This window comes from Paramisgurnus dabryanus, chromosome 21 (assembly GCF_030506205.2).
Source record: "Paramisgurnus dabryanus chromosome 21, PD_genome_1.1, whole genome shotgun sequence".
Lineage (NCBI taxonomy): Eukaryota > Metazoa > Chordata > Actinopteri > Cypriniformes > Cobitidae > Paramisgurnus > Paramisgurnus dabryanus.
This window is the reverse complement of record NC_133357.1, coordinates 8,297,854-8,325,561: the sequence shown is the minus strand read 5'-3', so window position 1 is coordinate 8,325,561 and position 27,708 is coordinate 8,297,854. Positions and strand designations below refer to the sequence as shown.

At 35.4% G+C, this 27,708-nt stretch overlaps 2 protein-coding genes across 3 annotated transcripts in view; both read right to left on the bottom strand.

The window, feature by feature from the left end:
* Positions 1 to 4,416: 4,416 nt before the first annotated feature.
* c21h1orf52 (chromosome 21 C1orf52 homolog) lies at positions 4,417 to 7,163 on the bottom strand. Its single transcript, XM_065269080.1, has 3 exons — positions 6,776 to 7,163; positions 5,015 to 5,228; positions 4,417 to 4,838 (listed from the first exon to the last, which is right to left on the bottom strand). The coding sequence occupies exons 1-3, from the start codon at positions 7,049 to 7,051 to the stop codon at positions 4,678 to 4,680; spliced, it is 651 nt and encodes a 216-aa protein (XP_065125152.1). The 5' UTR covers positions 7,052 to 7,163; the 3' UTR covers positions 4,417 to 4,677.
* Positions 7,164 to 8,408: 1,245 nt separating this feature from the next.
* ddah1 (dimethylarginine dimethylaminohydrolase 1) overlaps positions 8,409 to 27,708 on the bottom strand; it is a 47,619-nt gene continuing 28,319 nt past the window's right edge. For both annotated transcript variants that reach the window (XM_065269041.2, XM_065269040.2), the window contains exons 2-6: positions 20,808 to 20,907; positions 19,141 to 19,214; positions 16,520 to 16,639; positions 13,666 to 13,809; positions 8,409 to 10,915 (exon numbers count right to left, since the gene is read on the bottom strand). In XM_065269041.2, coding sequence (XP_065125113.1) covers positions 10,799 to 10,915; positions 13,666 to 13,809; positions 16,520 to 16,639; positions 19,141 to 19,214; positions 20,808 to 20,907 — 555 coding nt within the window. In that variant the 3' untranslated portion in view covers positions 8,409 to 10,798. The remainder of the gene's footprint in view (positions 10,916 to 13,665; positions 13,810 to 16,519; positions 16,640 to 19,140; positions 19,215 to 20,807; positions 20,908 to 27,708) is intronic.

Below are 27,708 nucleotides of genomic sequence, written 5' to 3'. Positions count from 1 at the left end.
AAAGCGTTAGTTTGTGGCCCGCTCACCCCCACTATTTAAAATATATTATTTCATATAAACTGGCTAAATCTGGTTTTACTGTTGACTCATCTATGATAAACCAAACAGGAAAAAGCCTAAAACAAACATATTGCCTGTTAAATATTTACCTTCAGTAGATGAATCTGCTCTAGAGGTGAACGATGCTTCAGAGATGAGATGGGATATTTCACCTGCTGGAGAATTAAAAAAGCACTTACAACTTAAAATGTTAAAATGTTACATTTTAATTAGACATATGAATAGTTCTCTAAAGCCATCTAACACACACACACACACACACACACAAACGCACACCACAGAGGTCAGTTGGATGGTTTTAGGTTTGTTGTCGTCTTGACCCGCTGTGGTTAATTAAATCTGTCTATCTCTCCCCCGCTGTCTGTCTGCTACTGTGAGTTAACCCCCTCCACAGGTTATCTGCCCCGGGGGGTCAGACTATCTGCCTCCTGCCTCACCACAACACTCTGTGTCCACCCGTGATTGGATTTTCCCATTTTTTCCAGATATCCTGTATGTTATTCCTGCTACATAATATGCAACATTAAGATTAGTGCGTCACAGATACTATCAGTCAGATGATAAGGACACATCTCCATAGTTTTAAGAAAAAAGTAATGTTTTTAAAATCATGAATTAACAAATGCTGTAAGCATAACATGATACATGCATGAGCGTTTTTAAGTTGTTGCATATAGATCACATCTGCACAAATAAGCCTGTGTGGTATACAACAGTTCATCCCAAAACTGCCAACAGTCTGTACCTATACTTCCCATCACTATTGACATGCATGATTTAGTGTATTAGAGGTAAACAGATTGGGACAAAGCTCTGATTGGGGGTCAGTATTTTCTGTTCTTCATCGCTATGGTGATAGGAGAGCCATGACACTTACATCTCCATCACCATAACAACCACTTTATCTATAGACAATTTCAGCAGTAACAACATAAACAAACGGCTTTTGTGGAAGAAACCTGACTTCTGGTAAACTTCCATTAAGAATCAATAACAACAGTTTATTTCTGATTTCAGGCAAAATAAATAGATTACCTTAGATTAAATCATAGCTAAACCATATCAAAAACTAAACTGAGCCAACATTACTGTGTAAAATTAAAGTACATAATGTTAACTACAGATCGGCTGGCCAAAAAAAATGATTTGGCCAAAAATATGTTTTAAATGTATGCAAAATACATTTTCTAGAAAGTAAAGTTTAATTAGATATATTTTTGAATTTGAAAACATATATTTCAACATGTATTTCAAATTTTACAACCTATACGGCAAAAAAGATAATTTCCTGGCTAAAATATAAAGTTTTGTATAAAATGTATAAAGTATAAGTTTGTATAAAATATAAAATTATACATATATTTTGCAGTTGAAAATTATTTAAGATATTTATTTTATTTTATTTTCAACCCTATTATGTTAACAGGTTTGTAACATACAAAGTTTTTCTTCCAATGTGATGTGAATATATATATATATATATAATTTAAATATATTTATATTTCAAAATATAAAAAATGGCCACAAAATATATTGGTGAAAAATACATTTTTGTAAACATATTTAAAAATATATTTCAGTAAACATGAAGCCATATGTCTCAAGTAGTTGTGATCCAATTTTCAAGTTAAAATCGCAAAAATAGAGGTTTGTGTCACTTTTAGTGGTTTTACCAACAATGGCCACTAGGTGTCAACGGTTTGCCACACACTTGTCACAAATTAATAAATTACGGTCACTGCATTATTCTTACGGCTAAAACATTTTAAAATATTAAAACTACATTCTTAGAGCTTTCCAGTGATAGTTTTGAAAATGTATAATTGGATATACTGTAATTAATATATAATAATAAATATGCATTCCTATGGGGGGGGGGTCATGCAACAAAATGTCACTACATTATTTCTATCATTAGATGACTTTGACATATGAAAACTACATTCTGAAAGCTTTCCAGTAATATATAGTTTATATAGTAGGGTGTTAGTGTTATACATATGTAAAAACAAATTTGGCCTACATGTAAATACACCTGTTACACCTGTGACCTTTTAGAAACTGACTCTCACTACGTCATTTCTTTCCCGGTGATATATAGTTTGTCATGATAAGATAAGAATTCACATTCAAAACATTGAAGTAAATGTTGGCGTCCCGCTGGTAGGATGGTGACATTTTTCAGGATAGGCTATAAATGTTTTGAGGCACAATCTCTTCATAAATGAATCAATTACTCTGCCTACATAATTTATTTTATAAAACATTGTTGAAATGTGATAGATAAAAATTTACATCAACAATATTGAAGTAAACTTAGGTGTCCCGTATACAGGACGGCGACGTTATAAACAGAGACCGGAAGTTCAGTTTCTTCCCTCCCACTGTGAAAGACATCATGATGATGCACAGCACAAATAACTCAGAAATGTGAAGTATACGCTCCACTTATGAACCAAAAATTTTCAGTTGAAAAATGTCCAACTTCCCAGACACTGATGCTAATTTTTCTCTTCGGTTATTTAGTCAAACTCACAAGATGTAATTTCCCACATGTGGAGGTCACTCCATTATGGAAATTCTTATTAGATGCATGTTTGAGGTCTACAGGTGACTCAGTTCATATGCAGCTACGCTATAAAGCACATTTAAAGTCAATCATTAACCAAAAATCACAGCTAAGTAAACAACTAAATGCTGTTTGTTGGATAGATTGAGGAAAGCTGCTAAAAATGTTTACAGGAAACAGCAGCTGTGATGAGTACAGCTCACCTCACACATTAATTAATAACTTTACAGTTTAACGTTCTTTAGCTTACCATCCAAACAACTCCCAAACCCTACACAACAGATGCACATGGATTTCTGGGTTCCCTGTTGGATCTGAAACACGGAAATAAAGACAGAACCTTAAATTAGCCAATGCAAAAAAAAAACAGAATTTCCTGAAGTTCATTGAGGCGTTACAGTAATATAAACACACACACACACACAGTCTCTGTCCATCTCTCAGTGTTTTGAGGCCCAGTACACTGGAATTTTATCAAAAGCTTATTTTCCTGAGATGACAGAATTCCATGGATTTCCTCTGATGGCTTCATGCTCCAAAGAGAAAAAATACAGACACGTTTCATCCTCAAACCTGCAGAAAAATATTTGGCTCCATTTTCTGTGTAAAATTATTTTAATGACAGCTGGATATATTTCACAACAACCGGTCAAGTCACACAGAATGAAAGAGGAAAATCAAAACAGACACAATGATAAATCAGTCAGTATGTATACATTAAAACTTTCTACATGTACCATGACATTTACATACTACACCATAGTCTAAAACTATAGTATTACAAATGGCTCATCCAAACAAACCATCCAAAAGCATGACATTTCCATAAATTATATAAAAAAATACAGTGAAATCTATGTTATTTAGTAATAACTGCATACAGTTTTTACAAATACAAATTTCTTCACAGAGATGATACTCTAAATTGCTGAGCAATAAAGTATTTTAGACGTAGAAAAACATTTAGTTACATTTAGTTTTTATTATAAAGATCCACTCATAAACTTTTTCCATGTTTAAGTAATTGGGTCCCCAACCTAGAAAATATGGTTTTGGTAAGCCATTCTCTGCAAATATGTAAAGAAATTAGCTCATTAAAATTTGTCTCCCTTTGTGATGTCAGAAGGGGATCTTATTATAATAATACCGCCCCTTAATCTGCACTTAATCCAACCACAGCACTGCCGTTTTGTGCAGAGATCAGTTCATTTGCATTTAAAAAGCACATTTTTGCTGACACCTAGAAAGTGTCAACTTTAACATGCTTTAATAAATTAATCTATACAATATTTTGAGCTAAAACTTCCCATATGTATCCCATACTTCCCCTTTAAAGTTTTCTATGATTGGGAACATACATAGGATCAAATATTTTTCAGTGGCGCCACCTAGTGTCAGTACAGCACCTGTACAATCAAACACACTTGTATTTGGTTTATAATGAGCATATTGTAAAGCCATTAAAGGTTAAATCAAACTAAATATACTTTCTATTAGCTAAATCCACCTTACACCCCAAACTTAAATCTCACACAAACATTTATGCATTTTACATTTTCAGTCAAGCGATGTTTGGTACGTTTACGCTGTTTGGAAGAAAAATAAATATTATAAAGGCCTTCTAAATACCATTGTGTAAACTACAATTGTGTTTTTTAAACCATGTATAACATACACTAAAGGCATTCAGACCGATATGATATTTATCATTAGCATCGCACAAACCTGTTGACATTATTAGACTGAAATTTAAAACACGAACGGAGAAACAGACAGAGAAACAAAGGTTTTAAATAAATGAAGTTTTATCATTTTGAGCAGTTACAAATTATTGGAAGACATGCAAGAATTCATCCAAATGTCATGTTGTAAAATATAAAAAGCAATTTCTAACTTACTTTCTTTAAATAAAAAGAAATAATGGCTTTAAAATGTCCCATATACGTGGTGTCGTTCACATCCTCAACATCCAGAGATCTGAACTGGTGAAGACCCACAAGCAAGCATTAGACTAAACTAACCAGGTTTAATCTTAACAAACAGGTGTTTCACTCCAGACTCTGTCTGAGAATCCTCTTCTCCTCTTCCACAAAGCTTTTATCTGATGTGGCCTGTCCAATGTCTCGCTTTCTCTTCTCCTTCTGCTGAAACGTTTCTACTCGCCGTTTCTTCACGGAGTTCTTGTTCTTCGCTGAATCCTCGTCGTCGTCTGATGGGAATAAGTGTGAGACACAGATCAGTTGGACAGACAGATTATTTATTTACAGTAAACAAAAATAATCTTTGATGTTTAAAGGTTAAGGCTGAAAGTTTACAAAAAGTTTACTTTAATTTGAAGATCAAACAGTACAGATTATAGTTTAGTTTATTAGGAGTTTAGTTTACCAGAGTCTAGCTGTTCTGGCTCCTCCTCCTCTGGCAGGAAGCGGGCAGGGCCTTGGTGGGCCTTGGGGGCATCGTCACCATTATCTTCATAAACATTTGACCATTTAATGGCCATGTCCATTCCGGGAGGAGGTCCCTTCTTCTTCTCCTCAGTCACGTATGTTTGTGGTGGAGGTACAGCGTTGTTTTTCCACACCTTGAACTCTTTCGGAGGCTGAAACATTTAAGAGTTTTACTGTACAGCTTGAGCTGTATCTTTAACAACACTATATTATAATCTAATAGGGATGCTCCGATCAGGATTTTTGCAGCAGATACCGATCACCGATTTGTAATCTTCGTGATCGGCCGATACCGATACCGATTTTTTTAAGCTAATATGCAAGCTCTTTGATGACTGTAACTGTTACATTTTTTCTAAATAAAATAATACCACTGATGTTGCCTTTGTTATATTACTTGCAGTAATTAGGTATATTATTGAGTCTCTCAAATAAATAAGCACAACAAATATTTATTCTGCAAAGAGAAATTTAATATGGCTTTAAAAAGGCTTATGTCTCCTAAAAGTACTGAAAATATGAGCAACGGGTTGTAAAAATGCTCGCGCTACGTAAAAAATGTCTTTAATTGCAGCCGCATTCAGGATCCTTTTGATGACAAAAGTAAACAGAAAGATCGGTTTATGAGATCGGCAGATTTAGCGAGCACCGATCGAGTCATTTAATGCCATTATCGGCCGTTACCGATCGGAGCATCCCTATAATCTAATAGTCAGATTTTCTTTACAATTGCAAAGAGTTCAAATTATTCAAATATTTATTCATTTTGCAGGCACTTTTGTTTCAAATAAGAAAGCATTTAACATAAGTTCCAATAACAAAGGTGTTTATAGATTATTTGATCGCACACATGCGTTATCACGGTTATGGGCATTACACACGGTACGTGGTGAAAATGCGTTTAGTGCAAATACGTTTAACTTTAACAGCGAGTGGCGTGAAGAGCTGTGTAGGCGGAAGGGGCAGGATTTTAAGTGCACAAGCAAGGGTGCGGATCAACTCTGCCTTACCTCTGTAACCGCCCCCTTTTTGCCGCTTTCCACACGACCGTGTGAAACGCCCATTACACGTCTGGACAGAACTTAACTTCCGGTCTCTGTTTGTTTAATGGTTTGACTCTGCAACAAATACTATATACTATATTTTGGTTTCCTAAAAACGAGGGAAGATGGCGATCATGTATCAATGCTATGTGAAGTAAGGTTTGTCAGCCGATCTGTATTGTATATAGATAATATAGTACACATTTTACCCAGTAAAGTTAGCTCAGTGTAGTTTTTGATTCGCATTAGCTATGATTTGAATTAAGGTAATCTACTTGTTGTTTATTTTGCTTGTTATGAGAATAAACTACTCTAAATTGACTTTGTTGTTATTGATTCATTGTGAAAGTTTACCGGAAGCTACGTTTGTTCCACGAAAGCCGTTTGTTTATGTTGTTACAGCTGAAACCGGATGTTTACATGACGTCAAAAGGTGCGCTCCGACTAATCAGAGCACAGTTTACTCACACGTGACTACACATTATAGTAAATAAATTACAACAATTTAAGAACAAAGCAAATAATATACATTCAATCTGCACTGTTTTTATGACATTAAACTAAAGCGAGACAAACAGGTTGGCATAACGTAACATGCAGACAGTTAAAATATGCAATGAAAAGTAACTTTGGCAACAAAGACATCAGACTCTGACCTCTTCTGGCGCTTTCACGGTTCTTCGGTCCCAGTCAATGACTTTATTGAGCGGGTTATAGAGAAACGTGGGTTTGCTGACGGATCGGAACAGCTCGTCAGGTTTCGGCAGCGCTTCGGCGGCTCGTTTGCGATTCTGTGGTTCGGGTAATCCGGAGGACTCCGGTTTGGATTGTTTCTTCTTGCTGGACTCATTGTCAGAGTCACTGGAGCTGTCACTCAGATCATCAAATCCCATGAAGAAATTACGAGCTTCGGTTTCCTTTTTATCGCTCATGGTTGAATAAGACTGAAAATCCGATCAGATTTAATAATGTGTGTTGTTTTCAGAACCAGAAATTAAAAACAACTAAACAGCACTCGCCATTTTGAATCCGGCGCGAGCTGATGGCGTCACAAATACAAGTTGAGTCCACACACGCATAAAATCACACAATATAAATGGGAAAAATGAACTTTAGCTTTAAATCGGACGAGACTGTCATCCGTTTCACTGTGTGTTTTAAATGTCCAATTCAATGCTATTAAATCTTAACGTTATTTAGGTTTTTACGATGGGTTCAACGTCATAGTCATGCGTCACCTGTTACTTTAGTCAGCGCTTCTGAGGATGGACCAATCAGATTTGTTTGTGATTATTCTTAACAACAACAAGTAAAATACATATTCTTTTGTAGAAAGTTAATGACTAGACTATTCGTTCGTATCAGAGGTACTAATTAGAAAATTAATAAATGTATACAATGTACAAAAAAAAATACAACTGTAATACCAAATGTAACAAATCTATCTATCTGTCCCATACGGCAAAAAATATATTTTAAAATATTTTTTTAAATATACAGTAAATGGCCAAAAAATATATTTGCTAAATATATTTTGTAACATGTTTAAAAACATTTTCACAGATATATTTTTGACATTTTTTTGTATATTTTGCAATATATTTAAAAATTAAATACATTTAAAAGTTTTAAAAAATATCTTTAGCCCTCCATATATTTAATTCCAAGGAAATATATTCAGGTGGCATTGGAAAAAAAACTTTAACTTATGAACCTGTAAACATAGCAATTTTTAAAGGTTAAAATTACTTATATTTTCAACTTCAAAGATATACTTTTAGCATATTATTTGGCAAAGAATATATTTTTTGCACTATGGAATGTAAAATTACAAATGTATTTGCTTATCCTTGAAATACATGTTGATATATGAAGGTTTAACTAAATATATTTCCAACTTTAAAAATATATTTAACTGAGCATTACTTTCTACAAAATGTATTTAGCATATATTAAAAAATATATATATTTCACTGTGGGGTCAGTCTGTCTGTCTCTGTCTGTCTATCTATCTATCTCCTTGGATGAAAATATTAATATGTATTTATAATATAGAAGTATCTATGGTGAAAGTGTAGAGTTACTGATCTGTAAGGCTCATATCAACAGCTTTATTCTTCAAACCACCACAGATATCTCAGAGCAAAGAAACACTACAGAGATCTAAACAAAATTATGTCAAATATATTTAAAGAAATCACCCATAAATCATCATTCTCTCATCCTTATGTCAGTAAATGAGATATCAAAAAGCTCCTAAAGGATTTAAAAGTACAACAATCGAGTAAATCCTAAACTCATACCATTTTTTATTACATACAGTAGGTATCATTTTTTTCCTACACCTACTGAAATTACAGGAGGGTGAATAAATGACAGAATGTTAATTTGACCTGAGTCACATCTTCAAAACACTTTCAGACAAGAATAATGAAGAAAAATAAATCACTGATTTCTATCATTAATCTGAAACAGCACATAAAGGAAAATACAAGAGAAAAAAATCATGGTATGAAGATCATAACCAGTAAAATCAAAGTGGGATGAAACACATTCATGATGAAACAGGGAAAGAATTTCTTCTGGATGTGGAGATTGATAAACTGATATCTCTGTGAGCATGATGTCAGAAAACGTGACTTGGAAATGTTTTGACCGGCTGATATTGTGTGTTCCCCCAAAAACGCCAGATCTCTCTGGCAGGCAATAATGATAACATATTTGAAAAACATATAAGAATGAAAAAAGATTTGGTAAACTGGACAGGCATTCATCATGTTGTATAATTCACATTATTTTTAAAGTTTGCTGATGTGTTGACATCATTAAGGTCCAGTTTCCTGACCTTGACCTGTGAATCATCTTCATCTTTCTCTTTAGGAAGAAAAAAAAGTGATGTATTACAACATATTTTAAACTCAATTTGTCTTTTCAAAAGCTATACTTGTGCGTTTTTCATTTATTGGTTTAGAAAAAAAAATACAGAAATATTTCATATACTTAAAAAAAAAATGCAGCATGAAGTTGATTTTCTTATATAAAAAAACAAAATATGTTTTAAATATGCCAAACATTTTGTAGAAAGTAAAGTGCAATTAAAATGTAACATTTATTTCAAAATGTATTTCAGGGGCAATTTTAATAAATAATAATAAAATAATTTTACAAACCATACAGCAAAAATATATTTTACCTGGCAAAGCTAGTATAAAATGTATGTATAAAATATCAAATTATGTGTATATTTTTGCAGTTGAAAATATATTTCATTTTTATCTTTTTAAACCTGTTTATATTTACAGGTTTGTAACATACAAAGTTTTTCTTCCAATGCAACGTGAAGATAAATGATTTAAATATATTTATTTTTTAAAATTTATTTCAAAATATACAAAAAATGGCCAGAAAATATAATGGTAAAAGTATGTTTCTGTATTTCAAAATATATTTCAGTACATTTTTTTTTGGCTATTTTTTGTATATTTTGAAATATATTTAATATTATATTTGAAATATATTTTTTGCTGTATGGGTTGTTTTGACCTGTGATAAGGTGACATAACTTGTTAAAATAGTTTAACTTAATTTTTTAAGTTAAAGTAACAAAAATATATTTTGATTTGACAAAAAATCTAGTTTTTTACAGTATAGTGTGGTTATATTTAATCTAATTGTGAGTAAAATATTTTCTTTTGGCAGCCAGATGAAATAAAGGGTGATTTGACCATTTCTAGTTCATTTGGATACCTGGCATTGGAAGTTTGGGCATTATGGGATTTATCACTTCATGTGTACTTGGGCCTTAACAGCCTTATTCTTATTATTTCAAGCATACAGAACAAAAGCAGGTCTTGACCTGAGGTATCTGAATGGACATCACAGTTTAAACAGCGTCACAGTAATCAAGGACAATCAGCTTTTAGCAAAATGTCACATGACCTTCATTTTAAACACAAAACTTTAGGAAAAATAATTGTTCATAAACCCTCAAATACAAACAACAAAAGCAGATTTTTGCACAGGAGATCAGACACAGACAGAACAAATCTGTGTACAGTAAATTGTTCGTAAACATTTTAATGTGCGTTTAAAGCAACACTAAAGAGTTTTTGCTCTTTGCTCCCCCTACAGGTTGGAATAGGAATTGTCCATTACCACTGTCGTAAATAACTTAGCCTACTGCAGCATGCTGGCTCTGATTGGATTGTCGTAAAGCAAGTTTTTGTAGTTTTCACTCGAATTACATGACCACGACATGACGGTTGGAAACTTCTTTAGTGCGGTCTTGGCCGATAGAGGGCTGCAAAGCGAATGTGAAAGTGCCATTCACCCTGTTTTGAGTGGATGAACGATTGAAACCTTTTTGAAAACGTTATATTAAGGTAAAAAAAAACTCTTTAGTGTTGCTTTAAGAAAAGATTTAAACATAAAGTGCGTAACATTTTTTCACATTTCAGTCCAATGCCATTAATCAGTGCATTCAATTGAACATAATGTACTAAAGAGCGGTTAGAGCAGAAATGATATTGACAGAAATGTGTTCAGTACATGTTTTATTAATGACACCAAATTGTTGTGTTATAGACCACGTGTACATTCAACCCTTATAATGCGATTATAAGAGAACGAGAGGAAAACTGAGAAGAGGAAAGAATCCATAGGAGAAGAGAGGAGATCCATCAGATTTTGCTCTTCTTGTTAATGAGCACCGAGCAGCAGGTCAAAGCTCCGTCCACCTTTCCCTTTTCCTCATTGGAGACTGGAATGAGCATGTGATCCTTCAGCTTCTCAAACACCTACAGTAGATTTAAGAGATATCAAACATCATTCAAGATTCTTCAAAACTTGATTGTTTCAGATGAACATCAACATTTCTCAAAAGAGTAAATATGTGAATAACTAGCTCAACTCTGGCCCTTGAGATTCACTTTCACCCTGATCAAACTGCTCATGTTACAAATAATTCAGCACAAAACAACATCACAAAAGTTTAAAGGAATTCATTAAAGGTGCAGCGTGTAAATTTTAGCAGCATCTAGTGGTGAGGTTTCAAATTGCAAGCAACGGCTCAGAGAAGCCACATAGAAACACATAGAGAAGCTACGGTAGCCACCACAGGACAAACACTTCATCGTCAGAGACAACTTGGTAAACAAAGTTTGTCCATTAAGGGCTTCTGTAGAAACATGGCGGCACAAAATGGCCACTTCCATGTAAGGGAACCCTCGGTGTATATAGATAAAAACGGCTCATTTTAAGGTCATGAAAACATAATGGTTCATTTTGAAAGGTCTTTATACACAACTGATAATATAGTTATGTAGATTATATTCTTCTAAAAGTTACACACTGCACCCTTAAAAATATATTTAAAAGTTGAAAATATATTTAATTTTTATCTTTTTAAACCTGTTAATATTTACAGGTTTGTAACATACAAAGTTTTTCTTCCAATGCAACGTGAATATAAATGATTTAAATATATTTATTTTTAAAATTTATTTCAAAATATACAAAAAAGGCCAGAAAATTTATCGTTAAAAATATGTTTTTGTATTTCAAAATATATTTCAGTACATATATTATATATTTTCTGGCCATTTTTTATATTTTGAAATATATTTAATATTATATTTGAAATATATTTTTTTGCTGTATGGGTTGTTTTGACCTGTGATAAGTTGACATATTTTGTTAAAATTGTTTAACTTAAGTTTTTTAAGTTAAAGTAACAAAAATATTTTGATTTGACAAAAATTCAGCTTTTTTACAGTGTAGTTTGGTTATATTTAATCTAATTGTGAGTAAAATATTTTCTTTTGGCATTCTTATATTCTTCTAAAACTTACACACTGCGCCTTTAAAAATATACATATCACGTCGGAGCTGATAGTGTAGTGGACAGTGCTCCGACACATGGTGCAGACACACTTCTGGCGACCCGAGTTCGAATTCTGGCTTGAGGTCCTTTGCCAATCACATACCCCTCTCTTCACCCTATACTTTCCTGTTGTCTTCTTAATTATTATCTATCCAATAAAGCAAAAAATGCCCCCCCCCCCCAAAAAAACTATATATATAATTCAATAGCAAGTTGAAAAAATATTTAAAAAACTACTATAGGCAGTAGATGTTTATGAATTAAGAGGTCATCATCTGACATACCCCGGCCAATGAGCATTAAGCTGTTTCATCAGCAAGTCTTTTTCCATCGTGTTTTTCGTCAACGCAGTCGGTGGAGAGCAACTGTGCCCGCCCACAGAATCCGACGTGCCTGCCTCGCCATCACGAGAGTTTTTTGGCACAAGTCAGCGTGACATCAGAGCATGTCAGACGTAACTCGGACACTTTTCTAATTTTTCAATTCGGGGCAGAATTTGCTCATCTCATACGAGCGTAATCTCGAGGGCCACAGTTAAGAACCTCTGAGCTAAGGGTTTAATGATGTTGTGTAATACAGAGCTTAGCAAGGAACGCACAGCTGTGTGGTGTTAAAAGAAAAACGGGTAGACGTCGTCAGGAGAAAATAGCGAAAGAAACATTACACCATCTCATAAAGTAATGTCATCTAATGGAGACGCTCCAAGACTCATGCAGTGTTTTCCTAAAGCCTTTCCAAAGGAGAATTCCTCAATCTCTCCTGAAAATAACAGCAAAGTATCTCTCACTTAGGCTTGGGAATGTTTTTAGATAACTAATGCACATCTCTCTATCTCTCTTCTCTTTGCTTAAATGTAATTATTGTTCTTATCCATCAATGTTCATGTTTTACAAGAAAGACAGAAAGGATTAGTGAAGGATTAGTTGTTGTTTTATTCAGATGCTCAGTTGCAGTTATTTACTTGCAGTCCTTAATAGAAAAAGACCTTTTATTGGTTGAATGTTACCCTTGATTCATTTTTGAGAGTTGAATAAGTCGACTCTGGTTATAAATCATGAATTCAGTTTGATAATCATCACTTCTGATCAAAATGATGAAACAATAAGAACTGAAAAGGAAAGAGCTCACATAAAAACATTGTGTTGAAGGATTACATTGCGTTTTTTTACTTTTCATGAAAAAATATTTACTCACCGACGTCACCCAAGATGTATATGTCTTTCTTTGTTCAGTCAAGAAGAAATTAAGTTTTTTTGAGGAAAACATTTCATGATTTTTCTACATATAGTGGACTTTAATGGTTTACAGTTTCAATGCAGACATAAGGGTCTTATCTAAAAAAATCATCTTCATTTTCACCAAAACAAAACTAAAATAAGTAATTTTAAACCACAACTTCTTGTATCCTTGTGATGCGCCAGCATGACCTTTCAACGTGAGTGCATAATATGTAATCTGAAAGGTCAAGGTGGCGCATCACACGACTAGTGCAAGATAAGAAGTTGTGGTTTAAAAGTGCTTTTTTGTGCCAAAATGATGATGGTTTGGCTTTTGAAGCTGCGTTGAAACTGTTGAGGTCCACTACAGTCGACTTAATTATTTAAGCCCTGTATGTGTGTGTTATTGTGAATGTGTATATATGTATACAATATGTGTGTATTTGACCTTAGCGCTCTCAGGGAACTCTTCAGGTGTGCAGTGTAGCAGGACGTGACCTTTATTCGGCAGATTCATGTAGATGCAGTTTGCAGCCAAATCATCAGGAAGCGTCAGCTTATCGTATTTATGATCACTCATCTGCTGCATGATCTACAGACAAAAAACAAATAAAATCGGCATGTAAATATAAAATACATCGGCATGTGTGGACCGTCATGTCAAAATATGTGCCATGCTATGTGTCATGTCAAAATACGTGCCTGCTACAAATGCTTCAAGGGTTTTTGATAAAAGAGACACATGTTTGCTAGACACTGGCTTAATCTCATGTATAATCAGAGTTTAGTGTCTTGCGATACGTGAGCATATTTTGACATGACACACAATGCACAACGGTTTACATGACGCACCGAACACGTATTTTGATAGACACATTAAACACAGTTTGTATTCATGTGTGTGAAAATATTTATATCTGTTTAAAACCACACAACGCTTTATGAGCAATATTGTTAAAGGTTAACTGCTCATATAAACACAAATGTAATTCCACTGAGGCTGACGCAAGCCACAATTTAAGCATTTAGCAGAAAACTATAGTAATATCTTTAAATGACGCTCTTAAAATCTTGAATGTAGCGTAGATTAATGTTTCTACTTGTGTGGCACAAAATGCCTTCAATAATATGAGAATGAAACACAGCCAGCCAGATCTGTAATAATACTTAATAATCTTTTGTTTTAAATCTAATGTCAAAAGGATTATTGTGCATGCATGGATTAGATCATAAACTATTACTACAGCTTCAGATTAACACAATAAAGCAACATATACAGCACACATATGAATTTTGCTTTAGTTTTATTTGGAAATATTTCAGCATTATCGAGTCAGTCATGGATTACATGAGCAGAGACAGACAGTTTTTAGCTGTGCAGGTGCAAAACATGAAAGGGTCTTAGTATTTTTTGTCTTGTTTTCAGTAAAAAAAAAAAAAAAAAATTAAGATGTTTTTCTTGAAGAGCAAAACGACCCAAGAAAATAAGTCTAATTTTTTAGACCAAAAATATCAAATTTAAGTGATTTTGTGCATAAAACAAGCAAAAAAAAAAAAATCTGCCAAAGGGGTAAGCAAAAAATCTTGAACACTAAATTCAAGAAAAATGCAAGAAAAATTTGCATACCCCATTGGCAGATTTTTTTGCTTGTTTTATGCACAAAATCACTTAAATTTGATATTTTTGGTCTAAAAAACTAGACTTATTTTCTTAGGTCATTTTGCTCTTCAAAAAATGCATTTTGATTTAAAAATTTGTAGATATTTGTTCAAGACAAGTAACTTTTTTGCAGAGAAGACATATTTACATTTAAATACATTGGATGAATTACTTTTGCACACCACTGGTACATGTGTTTACTGGAGTTTATGAGTCGTGTTGACTGAATTTTATCAGCAGGTGGCGATGTTACGCTGAAGAGACTCACAGTACCACAGACAACAGAAGAACAGGGACTGAAAGATGACACGTGCCTAAATAAAAGTTTACAGTATTATAGACTTACATCTGATATATATTTCCGTCTCAGGTAATCTGATATCTGGCCTTAAATTATTCTGACCTGATCACATCACATTTGTAATGTAAAGCGTAATGCACCCTTTGACAACAGTAATAAAATCAAGCACTGGACTAAAAATAACCATTTGATTTGAAAATGTGCTACGTGGTAGAGCAGCACAAAAGGCCGTGGGTTTGAACCCCCTGAAAAATGCATATGGATTAACATTTGCCAAATCTAAATGTAATCTAAATGTATGTACAGAACCTCACAAATCACAATGCAAAGAACATGTGAAGTCCTGTCTCACCTATATCTATGCAAATTCACAAATCAAACAAGACAGACAGACAGACAGAAAGACATGTGAAGTCCTGTCTCACTTACATCTGTGCTAACACGTGTGTGAATACCACACCAAACACAAGGGGAATGCTGCTGAATCCCTGCTGGGAATCTGGGAAGGAGCCAAAACATCCAATAAAGAGTGAAGTATAAACAATTTTTAGCTTCAGCGATAAGTTTCCACTTTGGCACGGACCTGATAATTTCCATGACGATGATTTTTTTATCAGAATGATCCTACCAAGTCCCGACATTCCAATGCCAATTTCTGATGCGATTCTCAACAGGATCGAGCGTCATTGAACAGACCGTTGTCATTAAAGCTGAAGATCCAGACGTGAGAGGAATGAATCCCATTAGGATCTGATCACTCAATATGTTTTCACGTGCATTTGGTGAACACGTCTATCCAAAGGGCATTCAATCTATACATCAGTATGGATTCAACTTCAGTATGGATCTTCATAAACTATACTTTGACTGAAATGTTTTTCATGATCTTTCATGACGTCTGAAACAGCTTATGTGGAGTAAACTAAACTTGTGCCAACAGTATCATTACTTTAATAACAAAACAAAAATTTAATTTAAAAAGGTTTGGAAATGGATGATTTTATTATGGTTTAAAAAACATTACATGGTCTCAAGAAGAATGTTTTTACAAATTGCACACAAAGGATGACTACACTTCTGATAAAATACATTTGATTTGATTTATTTGGGATGTTTTAGTCACAAAATAATTCCTAAAGTTACATATTTGTGTGATTTCATAGTTTTGATGTGTTTACTATTATTCTTTAATGTAAAAAAGAAATAAAAAGTGACCCTAAATCTGTCATGAATGATGCTGATACTGCAGGTTTGTCTCTTTTCACGTGTCCCAGATTATATTTTTACAGCTAATCTGTAGACCAGTTTTGGTGTTTTTGGACACATTGGGGTATTTATTACCTTTAGGGTTTTCTGGGCGGCTTCACTGGAGCCGATGGCGATGAGATCCGGTCCGGCCATGCTGCAGAAACTCTTCAGATGAAATCCCTGTAGTACTGGAACCGTGGACACGGAGTAGTCCTAAAAACACACCCGACTATTGTATGAGACATCACTTCAGTACATTTATTTAAGTTTATAAAAGCAAAACGAAAATGATTTTGTGTCCTACACATACGATTATCACATTAGTGGAGTTAGTACATGAAGTAAAAGAAAAGCGGAAGCATTCCAAACTTGAAAGATTCCTGAGATGAAAACAAGGGAAAGTCCACTTGTAGGGTTTTATTTACAAACACTGTTCTCAAAAACACTAAGAAAGTTCACAACAAGCATCTCTGCTTTCACTTTAGGTCGTCCCTGTTCAAAGTTTCCATAAACCATCAGCATGTCAACGATAAGAAGCCTGGAGTCCTCTGGAGGAAGCCGGGCATTTGCAGCTCATTAAGAAATCCATGACGTTCAAAAGCATCGGTGACATTAGTGAAGAATGTTCCGCTCTTAAACAGCCTGTGTAGATTTTCATTCAGAAATCAAAGCCCACGATTGATGTCCTTCCCCATCTTAAAGCTTTTAGATTATTTGGGTTTTATCCTGATTATGGCTAAATTCTCATCCGGTTAAGGTCATAATGAGAGACTAGTGAGCTGTCTTCTTGTCTACTGCCTTGATAGGCAGCTGCCTTCCCGGGACAGATCCTAACTAAAACAGATCTTCGTTATCAGGGCTTTGAAGCAGAATTTTTTCCCCAAATGGCTCGTTCCGGACAGAAACAGTATTTTAACGTTTCCGGTTTTCGGTTCAACCCTAAAATTGACTTTCCTGAACCGGTTAGTATAAACAATAAAGTTCCCTAACCGGTTAATAGCGTTCCATGTCAGCTGGGGGAGATACAAATAAGTAGGTTGATCATTAGGACATTAAAGGAACAGTATGTAAGAAATTTATATCAATTAATCATAAAATGGCCCTGATATGTCACTAGAAATCATTTTCATTTCAAATACTTTTATCACTGACAACAGTGCTCCGGCCAGGATATTGTCATTTAAAAAGTGGAGTTGAAGCTCTCAACTGATGTTTATTTTGTCATGTTGTGTATTGGCCACCAGCTGTGGGATTGCAGTACCAGTTTTAGCCACAAGTTTTGTTATTGCAATATCAGTTTTGGCCACAATCCTACATACTGTTCCTTTAAACTTAAATTATTAGTCTACATAATTTTCCTTAAAGTCTCTATCTTGTCATCAAACATTAAAAAATGCTACATTATGTAAGCGGCATAACTGTAATTCTGACATGCCTACATTTGTTTCAGAATTATACGTGAATTAAGACAAGGACAACTTCTGCCATCGTCGTTTATTGGCAAACAACTTAAACAAATGTTTTTAGTAGAAAAAGAATACTGTGGTTCGCTTGCTTTTTGAAACGCGTCTCTCCGTGTATGCACTTTTGAGTTGAAAACACACAGAAAATCTTTCAAGGTTTATGTTAAGTGTACTTATTTATTTGGGTTATAAAATATGAGGGTTAACAGTGTAGATGAACAAGCAGACAGACATTTACACTAAAAAAAATTATTTTCAAAGATATTTTCAATCCAGCATTGGGTCAAAAAGGAACAAACCCAGCTGTTGGGTTAAATTAACCCCGAAATATTTATATTTTACCCAACAATGGGTTAAACAGCCCTGCATTTTGGGTTGAAACCATCCAGCACATGTTAACTCCCAACCTTTAAAAACATATATATGCAATCTGAGCGCCCCAACCCTCTACGTTTTATTTCGACGTATTGACAAACATATTGAGATGGAGTGCGCAAACCTGAAATAAGAGAATATTTCAACTACCTTCTCTTGGCATTTTAAGCATTTGATTTTTAACTCTTTCCCCGCCATTGATGGGATATCTTGAGAAAACGCTACCCTATGACTAGTTTTAACGCCCATCCATATTTCGGCTGTTATCCACTGGGTGCCGCTCTTACCCAACTTATAAAACACTGAAGCATCCACTGATCCAAAAACAGTAAAAACTCTGTGTATGTTTTGATCATCGCTCTGATCTTTAACAAAATTCCTTTACCTAAATGCAATTGTCAGAGCTTTTTGCTCAAAATTTTGTCTTTTTGAAGAAACCTACCCATATTTGAGAGCTAATAAAAAGAGCACAAATTGATGTAGGATCTTGTTTGTTCTTTCATCTGATATTTTGTATGTTTATATATTAACAGAAAAAAATCTGGAAGGGATTAAACTTTTTTGGCAACTTTAAAAAAAAATACACGCTGGCAGGGAAAGAGTTAAAAAACTTGTAAAAATATATTTTTTCAATAAATGATTAGTGGAACATTTTATGCATCTTTATTTGAACTCAAAGCATATTGGATATTGCGCCACAACCTCCCCCCCACGTAAACTCTGGCACCCCACTAAGGGAGGCCCGGACCCCAGGTTGGATACCACTGGGTTAAATTACAACCCTATTGGTTGTGTTCGTTCACATTTTACCTAAATAATAACCCAGCATTTTTTTAGTATAATGTACGATACAGACCCAATGACGTTTGGACTCACCTTAAATGTGTCGGCCAGAATCTCTGCTCCTCTCTGATTGGTCCTCTTGGACAATCCTACGAAGAACTCTCTTCCTGAACATAAACATTTACATTCACCCGGTTAAAAACCTTTAGATGAAGAGCAAGAGGTTGATAAGAGTGCACAATGTTCTCCTCTTATATCAACTGTTTGACTTCATCTGGTTCTGCTTCATAATTATGCAATGCTATTGTACCATCTGATCTGAGGCCAGTGAGAACCTTTTATGCCAGTTCGGTGTATAAACAGAGCATATGACTCTGATCTATGATCAGTTTGATGTATTCTGGTGTAATAATTGAGGTCTGCAGTGGTGTCTGGTCATTGAAGAGTTTAATCAGACGCTTTTTTCACGGTAGCAACGGAACATTTTACAAAGGAGATATTAGCCATTATTATGCCATCAGGAAATGTTTCTGGCCGGGAACGGCTCCAGTCAAACTCTCCAGACTCATTAGATGTACTCATACAGTTTCCAGCACATGCAGTAGATGACCCACAGGAATTTAAAGAGCACACAATGTATATCAGACCGAGAGGTTTCATGTTTTCACAGCCTAGCTACAGTTTAAAAATACTTTTCAAGAGTAATGTCTTGATTTAAAGACACATTATGTAAGGTTTTTACATTAATGTATCCAAAACTACTAGCACAGTGTTAAAAGCGCTCCGTCTATGTTCATAGGGTCACTTGTCAATGATGTCATGTCCAGGTTATCATCAGATTCTTAGCTTCGTTTCCATAGCACATTTGCGCAAAACTTCAGCATTATTTGCTAAATATCGTAAAAAGACTATTGCGAAATTATGGTGTTTCTATTAACCGATAATATCCCACAAAAGTGTAGTGTTTCCTCTCGTGATAAGTCATTTCAAACATCATGTGGACTGATGTTGGTATGTTTACTAATATCACATAACACCGCACTAGGCATTATTTTTAACCGAAGGAGTTTTATCCAAACATTAATGCCAAGAAAAGCCCTTATCTTTAGGAGTGACAACGTATAGGTGTGTAAGTATAGCTAATAAGTCATTTCAAATAATAATGCGCTTTTTAGAAAAGTGCATTATAAATATAAATAAAATTTATTATTTTATTATTATTATTATTATTAATAGTATTTTAAATCAAAAGAGATGTAGGAGTGTTATCCAAACATTATCGACAAGGACTAATTATTAGTATATACCGCGTCATCTTGTGTGTCAATAAATGTACTTGTGCGTCAGGTGACCTGAAAATGCGAATAAACCATTTCCATTGCACTTTTGCGATATATGGGAGACTTTGCGAAGTTGACGTGTTTCTGTTGGCCGTATTTTTAATTCGCGCAAGTTGCGCAATTTAAAGAGTAATGGAAACGCAACTATAGAAACAATAGATGCAATTGACTTCAAGTGACATTGCACAGACCGATCAATTAAGTGATTCGAAAGAAGTACTCTCGCGATAGTTTGATGATTCATTTGCGCAGTGCTGCATGCAGAAGAATTAATGTCTAGCACACCCATCTGTTGTTGCTTCACAGTGTGCGCTTTGATTTTAATGTATCAGTTTAATTGCAATACCTCAGTGTTAAACAGCAAAGAATCTGATTGGCTGTCAGGTGATGTACATTTAACAAAGGTTTTCTGATTAGCACCTGTAAATAAGACATCTCCTCCGTCCAGTGTGGCCGTTTCATCGGTCATCTCTACAATATTCAGATCGAGCTCGGTCAGTGCCCTTTTCATGGCCTCCGCCTGAAATAGAAAGAAAAAAATATATTATTTATAATCTATTTAAAAATCGATGTATTCAGTAAACAATTTTAAGACATTGTAATTGTAAATGGCTCGTCCGAGTTTATTTTATTTCATTATTATCAAATGTTTCACCACACTGTAATGCTGGTATCGCACCATTACAGAAAAAAACCATACAAACAATAGAAACACTTCATTTACTGGTGTGAAGTCACAGGCCAGTTAAAAATGAGTACCAGCAAATAAAAGCGTTTGGTTACATCACGGCTGAACTCCGTCCAGGGAGTTTAAAGCCAAGTCGACTGTAAATTCGGGAATGACAACCACTGGCTATTTGACACTCAGCAGTAAAAGTGTTATGTGGTAAATAGTTATGTGGTGTTTAGTCGTGCGAGTACTAAACGCATTCTGGACACATGAAACAACCGCTCTCACATTACACAGTAAGAATGTCATGCTCTGGATGGCTTTTCCATGCATGATGAAACAACCCAATCCTGTCCAAGTACACTGGATGACATCATCACTAGGGGCCAGGTGGTGATGTCATGGTGCAACTGTTTATGAGAAAAAAATGCTGTTGAAGCAGCAACTATCAGAAAACAGGAAAGCGTTGCGTCCGAAACACAGCGAATGTTTAAACACACAGGCCGTTCAGTTGATACTGATGGGTGTGTGTGAAGTTTATGGGTTGTTTTAGCAGGAGCTGCGTTTGAAGCTCTGTTTTATGGGATGAATCACTGTTTCCACAGCCATATCTTTCAGTGAGGTCACCATGGATTTCGCTTTCCCTCATTGCTGTGGCCAAGCATGAGGTCATCCAGGTATGTCGCCCTGGCAACCACAACCCACCATCCCAAAATCATCACAACCCCCCCAACACTCATAACCCAATAAAACACTGGACATACAAACACACACCAGACCAAACCAGTATGACATTAATGAAAACACATAAACATTTTGTCCCATCACACACCCGGCTGCTTGCATGCACGGATCATTGACGATCAGCCCTCCCTCCTGCACCTACATTCCTGTCATACCACTGCGCATGAGCAGCACACATCTCACCCGTGAATGCGGGACATCAGGGTCTCAGGAGGGTATAATGTGTCTCGTGTAAAATGCTAATAAAGTGGCCCACTGTACTCGTGAAGCCGATGGGGTGGACAAAGGAGCCCAACTTACAGAGAAAAGTTCCTTTACAAATTCCCAATGTTCCCAAAAATGTTATGCCAACATAAAAAGTGTCCAGTTTATTAATGTTTTAAGAATGTTTCTTGGTTGAATGTTAGAGGAATGTTCCATTCTACCATTTTCAAACGTTATGACAATGTCATGTTTTAATGTTCACACAATGTTCAAAAGTGTTTTCTATATTTGTTTGTTATGTTAATGATAGAGAAACATTGCATTTTATTATTTCTGAATGTTTGGTAAGAATATTGCTGTAGAAAACACAATTCACACTTATTAGGTATAGATGATGATGTTTTGGTTCCTTATAGTCACCATTATGGTGATTAGTGTTTGTTTAAGTTTGACTCTTCACTTAAAGCTTACTAGTTTTTCACTGGTCGCATTAACTTTGTGTGTATAAAACAGATTTGTTATGGTAATGTTAAGTTAATAGAGCAATTCTGTGGTGGTTTGTAAATAATGGTAAAGATCATCATATAGTTAAGTGATTTACTCACTCATCAAGTATCTTTTCTGTCAAAATGAGATCCAGCACTCTCACAGCAGTTTGTCATTAAGGATTTTTACAGACAAAAAAGTACGCTGTGGGACGCACAAACATCAAGAATCAGATTATGCATCTTAACAATGGTGACAAAGAAAACTGTATTAAAAGTTCATTATTTATGCATGCCGCAGTGCATGCTGGGAGTCCTGGATGAGATTTGTAATTTGTTGATACCCAGCATGCAGTGCAGCAAGAAGTTTTCATTTAATTGTCACCATTGCTGAGATAAAGTGCAATGTTTCTCTATCCTTTACATAACAAGCAAAAATGTAAATATAGAAAAGTTTAAACATTGTGTGAACATTAAAAAGAAAGTAGCATTCCCCTAACGTTCAGACCCTAGACATTATATACGTAGACTGACGCTGCCTATTGGAGCTAACAGTGTGGGCGCCATCTTGGATGGGTCCCCAATGCACCCCCTGCATTTATTTCTACGGAGGAAGATTTATCCCCTCCTAGAATAATCTCCCCAAACTCCCAAACTCACCAAAATTTTTACCGAATTTTTATACAGTTTGGTTACACGTAAGTTACGTTAGTTACGATGACATAATATTTTAAATGACAAATACCAAAAGTATTGTTCAATCTTACTTGTGAAGGTAACCCCATGCAATCTGGTATAAAAAAATATGCCGGTTTTGCAACCATAAGCTGCACAAAATGCAGGCCTAGTTGCTCGCTCATCGTTGACTCTGATTGACTCTGGTGCTAGCGTAAAGTGAGGAGACCCAACCAATATGGCGGTGACTTACTAGATTACATTCCAGCATGTCTTGGGGTGTCTACGTATATAATGTTTATGGTTCTACTAAGAAACGTTCTTAAAATGTTATAAAAACTAGACAGTTTTTATGTTGCCATAACGTTTTTGGGAACATGGGGAATTTTCAAAAAAATGTCTTAAAACTTTTCTCTGTTAGCTGGGAGATCAGACTCAATAAAGCTGATCAGAAACTTTCAACACTGTAATCCCAAAGTGGTCTGTGTCAGAAAATGTTCTTAGCAATGCAAAATCTGCAGCAAAAAAGCAGTGGTGGATTATAAATGTGAGTGGTGAGGATGGAGAGCTCATGTAAACTTTATCAGATCGGTGAAGAAATGAGATCTGCAGGGTTTGACATCAGAATGACTGTGAGAGGCAGGTGGGTAACAGACACAAACCCACATGAGGATTTGAGGCGGGTCAGAGAATCCAGCAGATCTCAGAGCAATAAAGCGTGAACACTTCACCACGACTATAGTTACAGCTCACTGTGTGATGTCCTTTATACAGAAACTAACTGAGAATCTCCACACAGGTGAATTTATAATACAAAAAATATTTTCTATTTGAGTTATTTTAAGGTTGTGTAAGCTCAAGTAAATATGATTGATGTTTGTAGCACAGCTGGAAAAATTTATGAGGCGTGTTCTGCTGAAGGAATTCCTCACCAGAACACGGTTGGTGGAGCGTCCATCATCCATCATACACATAAACACATACTTCAAAACATTTTCCAAGCTCGTTCGAAAATGCAGGCCACATCGTATCTGCAACCACACCTGAAATATCATCCAGCTTCCACAACATACACAATGAACAGCTCAAACTGTGTGATCTTAATCAAAATCCATCATAATATCGACAGAGTTGAATATTATAGAGAAGATGAAAAACACACCTGCAATCACATTGTCTGTTTACATCCACAAAATTGTGTCAATCCAACTGAATTTAACCTGAAGTTTAAGACAGTTTGCATGCACCCTAAACACGGCAATCTGATTAAAATGTTTCTCTATATAATCCGATCCAAACGTCTGCAAAAGGGCACAGCTAGGGTTGCCAGATTTACATAGCAAACCAGCTCAAAGGACATTCAAAACTAGCCCAAAAGCAGTTTAAAAGTACCACAAATCTAAAATACGCAAAAAAGCAGATGACTTGGCAACACAGTACATTTATCTCTGGATAAATGTACAAAAGTCAATGTAGAGTAAAAGAAAGTTTTCAGATATAGGCAAAGAAAACACACTTTTTTAAAGGCACAACGCTATTTGATCTGATATTTGATATTTACAGCGGATTGTCATCACTTTTGCATCTTTTTTTCAAATAAATCAATCGTTTGACCTTAGTACACTTGGAATATTTTATGTATATTTTTAAAAAGTTGTGACTGTTTTGAATGCTGTGTTTATATCATATAATAAATAAATGGGTATGTTATTTGCTTTAAATGCCTGAATAGTGCATGTGTAATAAAATACAATTAATCCTGGCGGTTTAAATTGAAAATCTTATCCCTGTACATGATGATACCCCAAATTATGATTTTATACCCTATTATAATAAGTTTCACCAGCTGCCGGTAGAGGTGCTAATTTAGTAAATGCATCTATTGGTCGTATTTGGAGAAATGGACAAACAACCAAAGCAGTCGTATGGGTTTTAGGATATGTTGTAAATGTGTGTTGGCAGTGTGTGAACACAACCACCCTACAATGAAAAAACATTTGTTTTTCTTTCTTTTTGTTCCACTCTTTCTTTTTTAATCATCATTAAACAAAAGAAGTTAGACATGCTGTTTTTGATACTCTTGTTAATGTGACATCACACTGATAACACCCCACCCACAGCCACTGACTGACAGCTCAGCAGTACCATAGTTTCCACCCTCAGCATGTGTGTGTTGTCAGCTATTTCTCAATAGTAAGATACTATTGTCTCAAACTGTTTTACAGGAATCAGATCTATTTTTAACCAAAAGCACTCACTGTCTCTTTCGGTAAGGGAGTGAGGAACTGGAACTCATTTGCATTTAAAGGTACAGACACAAAAACAGCACATTTTTGCTCCCAACACAAAAACACATGTCACATTGGGCACACCTTATAATTAATGATCTGTGAGGTATTTTGAGCTAAAACTTCACAGACACATTCTGGGCACATCGGAGACTTATTTCACATCTTGTAAAAAGGCCATAATAGGTGTCCTTTAAAATATGTTTCTGCCAGTAAAACATAACTCTGATTTATAATTTAAACATCATATGGAGTTTTCACTTCATCTTGCTAATAATGGACAACAAAAATCAGTCCAACCGCAGATAGAAACAGGCAGAAATTTCCATCTTTTATTCCAGAATGAAGACAGACCGCCCAAGCGGAGTCTCTTTACTAAAGGGCACATTTCTCATCAGCTCCGTCTCTCGGGTCCAGCGCTCTATAGTGACGGCCGGTTTCAGGTTCTGTCGAGCCATTAAAGGCCTTTCGGAGCGAGCGGACGGACCGCACCTGTGGGTCAGCGGTGTTGCGATTCAATGTCTGATGGAGAGGAGCTTTGTTCAACTTCAGCAAATCACAGGAATGAACTTCATTCCAAACCATCAGCTTCTGATCTACAGGAGATCTGCTGAGCTTTACGGGAATGAGGGCATTGTTGAAATTTTTTTTTTTATCTGGAACCTAGACAACTTCAACCATTCAAGCATTTTATCCTTTATATCGCTCTATATCAGAAAATGAGAGATTCTTGCCAAACCTATTCACAGTTTTTTACATTTTCTAAAAAAATGCACTGCATAAAGGTTTGGGTATCTGGATACGTCTCGTCTTCTTAGTTTAATACGCAAGTCTATAAGTAAAATCCCACCTCTTCCAGTATGTTCAAAGCAGGAGTTACACATTGAAGTTTAATAACTATGGTTTATTTGAAATCTGACGCTGCCGTCTCTCTTCTGCTCATTAACAAACAATAAACTGGAGAGAAAAGCCGCTGTAACCATGGCTATGGGGTACATAGCGTTCCAAAAACTAGCAATTAAATATCCCTTTTCCCTGAATTCCCATCAGCTAATAAACAAAACTGAATCACCTAAACCCAACACCTCCATAACTAAACTCTGGAATGAGAGAAATGTCAGCGATATGTTTTTCGTGATTTAATGACCTCTGTTGGTGTAACGGTAACAGCCAAAATACCACAGCGTCTCATCCTGATTGGCTGTTGGTGCAGGTGAGCTTACAAATGAGGAAAAAGGAGCTTATAGAAACACACAGAGAGACACAATGAACACAAACACAAGAAAGACAAAACATTCCTTCCAGAAACCTCGAGATTCCCCGGAGACGAACAAAAGCTGAGCTGCGCTCCCGGACACAGACACACACAGCGTGTGGCCGATTAGCCGTAAATATTAAAGGAGATCTCTCACAAGAATGTGTTTTTCAGCCTGGAAACTCAACAAACTCACAGCTAACCCGACAGACCTACAATTCGGTCAGGAGGATAAGAGCGACGGTTCTGCTCTGTACATCAATCTGATATTACATCATTTCAATGTCTGATAAACAAACTCAGTCTGCCTGTCGAGAAAAACAAAGAATCAAAGCTGTTAAAGCGCTTCTGAGGTTTTCATTTTGAAAGGTCACCAGAAAAAGACTTACAGTAGCAAAAACAGCCTGAGAGAGGAAGGGAAATGGTGAAATCAATATTGTTTTAAATTATAAGTAGATTTATGAATTCTATGAATCTATAAAACACAGAGATTCATATATTCAATCACAGGGAGCACACATGTATAAAATATATACAGTAGCTGTAGGTTGCTTTGGATAAAAGCATCTGCTCAAATGTAAATGTCACGCCAGATTGGGTTCAGAAGAGGCAAGATTTTTACATTTTGCGGATATTATGAGACAGTTTTTCACCTTGAGACTTCAGAACAAAATAATCCTCAATGATGAAATATATATGTATAGAAAATTACCTTTTATTTAACTGAAATCACAAACTTTTGAAATTTGTTAACCAACTGGTTAAAGAGGTCTCACTAACAACGATTTTGGTAATTGATGATCAAATAATTTGATATTTTTGGTAATAAAAATAGACCTAAGTGGGCAAGAGCATTTAAAATGACAATGATAAGAAAATAATAATTGTTTAAAATTACAGGTACAGTCCCGGCGGCACGGGCGGTCATTGGGGGGCCAGGCCCACCCTGTGAGTCACTAGTGCCCACCCTGGTCGAGCCTGCTATCTCACTTCATCTAGT

Bases quoted from the DNA above. Each gene is read 5' to 3' on its own strand.
- c21h1orf52 (XM_065269080.1), bottom strand. From the start codon at position 7,051: ATGAGCGATAAAAAGGAAACCGAAGCTCGTAATTTCTTCATGGGATTT. The intron at 5,229-6,775 runs GTCAGAGTCTGA...TAAATGTTTCAG, and splicing joins CCGTGAAAGCGCCAGAAGAG to CCTCCGAAAGAGTTCAAGGT. The intron at 4,839-5,014 runs GTAAACTAAACT...TATTCCCATCAG, and splicing joins GCCAGAACAGCTAGACTCTG to ACGACGACGAGGATTCAGCG.